The sequence below is a fragment of the Papilio machaon genome, chromosome 7 (genome assembly GCF_912999745.1).
Source record: "Papilio machaon chromosome 7, ilPapMach1.1, whole genome shotgun sequence".
NCBI lineage: Eukaryota > Metazoa > Arthropoda > Insecta > Lepidoptera > Papilionidae > Papilio > Papilio machaon.
In genome coordinates, this window is record NC_059992.1 from 711,204 (window position 1) to 716,598 (window position 5,395).

At 39.3% G+C, this 5,395-nt stretch overlaps 2 protein-coding genes across 2 annotated transcripts; both read right to left on the reverse strand.

Moving 5' to 3' along the window:
- Positions 1 to 920: 920 nt before the first annotated feature.
- LOC123721111 lies at positions 921 to 1,974 on the reverse strand. The gene has a single exon (XM_045678568.1). The coding sequence runs from the start codon at positions 1,965 to 1,967 to the stop codon at positions 1,179 to 1,181; it is 789 nt and encodes a 262-aa protein (XP_045534524.1). The 5' UTR covers positions 1,968 to 1,974; the 3' UTR covers positions 921 to 1,178.
- Positions 1,975 to 3,060: 1,086 nt separating this feature from the next.
- LOC123721112 lies at positions 3,061 to 4,956 on the reverse strand. Its single transcript, XM_045678569.1, has 2 exons — positions 4,416 to 4,956; positions 3,061 to 3,103 (listed from the first exon to the last, which is right to left on the reverse strand). The coding sequence occupies exons 1-2, from the start codon at positions 4,824 to 4,826 to the stop codon at positions 3,080 to 3,082; spliced, it is 435 nt and encodes a 144-aa protein (XP_045534525.1). The 5' UTR covers positions 4,827 to 4,956; the 3' UTR covers positions 3,061 to 3,079.
- Positions 4,957 to 5,395: the final 439 nt, after the last annotated feature.

Sequence of the window (5,395 nt, forward strand, 5' to 3'; positions counted from 1 at the left end):
TGATATGTGTGTACTTCAATTCAAAAACTAATTTAGAATGCAGCAGATAACCACTTATCCTTTAAACAATGAAATAATTATCAAAATCGGTATACAAATTGAAAATTACCGAACTAATACATCGTAGCCTGCCTTTAATTTTGTCCAGCCGCGCGCCGCACTAGCATTTTTCGAATGCGCGTAGTTTTTAATTATTTAATATCTCCCAAACTATTGATCAGAATTACATAGTTTAAAGGCTAACGTAATCTGCATTTAATACTCTAGCCATCAAACATATTTATTTGGATAAGGATTCATATCGAATATAATATAATAGCGCCGTAAGCTTACGACGCTGTTTTTCGTGTGCATTTTAATCGAAGTTTGTTCACAATAACATGGTTTTTGTGAGACATCCATAGATGATAGATATATGCCACCGAAGACGTTTATTTAGCAAATTTAAGGATGTATAATTACTCCATACATCATTTTTATGTAAGTCATATAGTTTGACCTACGTAAGCCCAGAAAGCAAAATTGTGCTTTTCGTGTAGCATTTTTCGTTTCCGCGTAATTTTATTCTTACGATATCTCCTAAACTATTAGACAGAATGATATAGTTTCAATTGCAAATATAATCTACATTAAATTCTCTTGATAATGAACATGTTTATTTACATAAGGGTTAATACTGAACTCGAATAATAGCGTCGGAAATAGGGCATGAATTTAATTGATGTTTCTGAAGATAAAAATGGTTATTGTGAGAAAACTATAAAAGATAGATATATGCTATCGCGGACTTTTATTTAGCACATTTAAAGAGCTTCAATTCGCCATACATCATTTTTATGTAGGTCCTATAGTTTAGCCTACGTAAGCGCTGAAAGCAAAAATGTCCCTAATGTTCGCAACAAATTTTGAAGCTATATTCAAAATCTGTAAAAGTTAGTGAGTTTTATACGGAATAAAACAAATTTTTGCCAGAGAGGGAAGAGACGTATAATGCGAGTTGATCGATAACAGCGAACAGAATGACACAGTTAAAAATTAATTTAAATTAACAAATCTTAATTCTATGACGGTGATCCTAAAATTACGCCGTTGCTCGTTGAAAAATGGCAGGCGCATATCCCAAGGGCGAATTGGCGCGAACATGCCCCCGGGCGTTGAAGGCTCGTCCTTCAACAGAACTAGATGTCGTCTTGAGGCAGCGGGCAGATCTTGCTAAAAGCGCGGCGTACGACTCCTGTCGCAGTCCGCACGTCAGCCACACGGGATACTCCGTCCGCTCCGGGATGGACTGCCACGACTCGACCCAGCCGCCATTTCAGCGGCGGTAGATTGTCCTCCTTCAGGATGACGAGGACGCCTTCCTGTAAAGGGTTGAGATCAGAGCGCCATTTCGTCCTCAACTGAAGTTCCGATATATACTCTTTGCTCCATCTGCGCCAAAAGTGTTGGCGGAGCTGCTCCAAATGTTGGTATCGGCTCAGTGTTCCTGTGACGTGTTGCTCGTAGCAGTTAGTCGGCAGCGCGGTGAGAGGGCGACCGATGAGGAAGTGTCCCGGCGTCAATGGAAGCAGGTCGCTAGGATCTGCTGAGAGCGGCGTTAGCGGACGTGAGTTGAGAACTGCCTCAATTTGGACCAGCACAGTGTTTAATTCCTCGTATGTGAGGTTACAATTACCAAGAATTCGTTTAAGATGGAACTTTACAGATTTAACGCCTGCCTCCCATAGACCACCGAAATGAGGGGCGTGAGGAGGTAGGAAATGGAAATCAATACCTTCAGGAGCTAGGTCACCAGGCAGCGAATTGTTACAACTTTTAATAAAACGACCGATTTCATTATACGCACCTACGAATGAGGTCCCGTTATCGGAATAAATGTGTTTAGGTTTGCCGCGACGTGACATAAATCGACGAAGAGCCGACATAAAATTATTACTTGTCAAATCACCTACTAACTCAATGTGCATGGCCTTAGTAACGAAACACACGAAAACAATAATATAAACTTTGACAAGTTTACAGCCGCGTCCTTGTCTACTGGCTGACATGATAGGTCCGGCATAGTCGATGCCAACGGTCTCGAAGGGATAGCCACTTGCGGTCACACGTCGCTGCGGCAGGTTACCCATGATAGGATTCACTACCTTTCCTTTAAATCTACAACATAAATGACAATTACGAAAAGTTCGTTTAGCTAAATTTAGACCACCGATTGGCCAGTAAGTTTCTCTAATTGAAGTCAATAATAAACGAGGGCCAGCATGTAGAAGTTTTACATGCATATATTTAAATAGTATTTTTGTTAAATGATGAGTGGACTGTAATAAAATAGGATGTTTCTTTTCATAAGAAAACAATGAATTATCTAAGCGACCGCCGACACGCATTAATTTGTTGTTGTCTAAAAACGGATTAAATTTTAATAGTTGATTCTTTGCGGGCAAGCGCTTATTCTGCAATAAAATATTGTATTCATTAAATGACTCGATTTGCGATAATTTTATTAAAACAGTCAAAGAATTTTCAAGCTCTTCATTGGTTAGAAATTGTGTTGGTGGACGCTGTTTTTTACAAATATTAATGAATCTTAATACATACGCCATGGTGCGTTGTAATCTTACAAAGTTAGAAAAACGTTCGAAATTGATTAAAGATCTATTAGAGTTATAATTAATTAAAGTAATTTCAGTACGCGTTTCAGGTAAACGCTCATTTGCCGTAACATTTTTTGGCCAAGAAGAAATATCATTCTTCAGAAACTGAGGGCCTGACCACCACATGTCGAGATCGCGTATCTTTTCAATAGTGACACCGCGTGAGACATAATCTGCCGGGTTCAATTCAGTAGGAACATGACGCCAAACGTGTGAACTAGTTTTATCTAATATCTCGGCTGCGCGGTTACGCACAAACGGTTGTAACTTATTTGGCAACATTCTTAACCAGCCTAAGACGATAGTGGAGTCTGTCCAAAAAGTAACTGATCTTACTTGCACTCGTAGAGAACGTAACACCTTTTCGTATAGGCGCACTCCGACGAGCGCAACGCAAAGCTCGAGTCTCGGGATCGTGGTGGGCTTTATAGGCGCCACACGACTTTTTGCTGAAAGCAACCGTACCAAAACAACATTATTACTTGAACTACGAACGTATAAACATGCGCCGTAGGCAGATTGCGATGCGTCACAAAAAATATGTAAGTCAATTGAGTCGTAACTATTGCAAAGTACAAGACGAGGAATACGCAAAGAACTTAACAAAGGCAAGCTGTCTGCAATTATTTGCCACGATTTAATAATTTCTATAGGCAGTGGGTCGTCCCACGAAAGTTTAAGAAGCCATAATTTTTGCATTAATATTTTCATGGAAATAATGCAGGGAGCTAAGAGACCAAGCGGGTCGAATATTTGTGAAATGACTGAAAGTAATCCTCGCTTAGTTAATTTATTTAATTTAATATTATTTGTAGAAAAATGCAAATCATCTGATTCGATAAGCCAACTGAGACCTAATGTTTTACAAGGCTCCGTGGACCCAATGTTTAAATTTAATGAGGGGTCATCGGACTTTAAAATCACTTGAGGTTCATTCGATTTCCATTTGAATTTTCTCTCTAGAGAAAGTAAACAATGCCTGGCGCGCTGCAGCGAGCCGTCTAGTACATCAGGTGACTGCGTCAGTGGCAACCTGACACAGAACCGACCGTCTGCCTGACGAGATGTATTTTTGATAAAATGTTCTTCGCACATTTTCTCTTCTTCGGAGAAAGATGAAGACTGAGGGCTGACCTCCTCGAGGCGCCAAAACCGCGTTAACAGGGTTTGAATGTCATCACTGGAATCATTGCACGAAGAAACATCATTATTTGATTTTACCGACACGAAATTGGACTTAAAGTCAGAAGTCGAGCGCGCTTGGCCACTATTATACAAAGGGCCTGAAACTAGCCACCCTAGACTAGATTCAAATAGCACGGGTTTCCCGGCTCCTAAACTAATTTTACGTAGCCCTAATAAATCCCAGAAAACATCCGCACCAATAATTAAATCCACCGAAGATGGAGTGTGGAAGTTGGGATCCGCTAAACAGAGGTTGCTAGGTAAATTTAAGTCTTTTAAAATTATTTGCTGACTGGGCACATCGTCAGTTATATTCGGCAAAACAAAACAGAAAATCTTTGTCGAAAAGTTTTCATTTAACGACTTAATGGGTAAACAACACATTTCGCCCAAATGCGATTTTGAATTATTAATACCCAAAAGTGACTCGTTTACCTTAATTGTAGGTAAATTTAACGATTGTTTCAATCGTTCACTAATAAGGCATGAAGTGCTGCCGCTGTCGAGCACAGCGCGGGCGAGACGCTCGCCGCCGCGGTTGTCGATAATTTTTATAAGGGAAGTGGCTAAGAGTACCTGCGTTCTGTTGGGCAAGTAGGTTGAAAGTTGAGCAGACAACGTGACATTACCAGAGGGCTCGTCACTGCTTTGTGTCGGGTTTGCGGGAGAAAGTGCGGAGCGGTCCTCAGTGTTAGAACATACATTAGTTGTTGGCTTATACTTCAGATCTGGAATGTGAATTAGAACATTATGTCGCTTTTTACATATTTTACAACCCGTAGTTCTACAATTGTTTGCATAGTGACCTGAACGTAAACAATTGAAACAAACCTTTAATTTGGGTAAAAGTTCCAAACGCTGTTCGTAAGTAAGTTCTAAAAACTTGGGACAATTGCTTAATTTATGTTCGCATTTGCAATTAGGACATAACTGTAACGAAGGCTTCTCGTTATTTTGAATTTTTGAACATTGTGCAATCGACACCATACTCTTAATATTGCTTGTCCTCTTTTGTGCAGGTTGAGAACAACGAGATAGTTCCAAAGTTTCTAAAAGGTCTGCACGATTTCGTAGAAATGTTATAAATAATTGAAAAGAAATGGCAGTATTACAGTCCAACCTACCTTTATATTCCTCCCACTCACGATACGTTTTTGAATCTAATTTATGGCTAATTATGTATATTAATAACGTATCCCAATAACTTACAGGTTCTCCTAACGATTCTAAAGCCCTAATATTTTTATTTATCGTATCAATTATACGCTTTAAAATATAATTCGACTCTTTTGTAATTGTCTCGATGTTAAATATTGCAGCAACATGATTCTGTATCAATAGCCTTTTGTTATCAAACCGGTCGCATAACAAATTCCAAGCAATTAAGTAATTACCGGCTGAAAATTCAATAGATTGAATAACTACAGCGGCTGTCCCTTCGAGCGACGCGCGAAGATAATGAAACTTATTTATATTATCTATACTATCGTTCGAGTGTATTAAGCTAGAAAAAGTGTCTCTAAACTCAAGCCAATTATCATATGAACCACTAAACT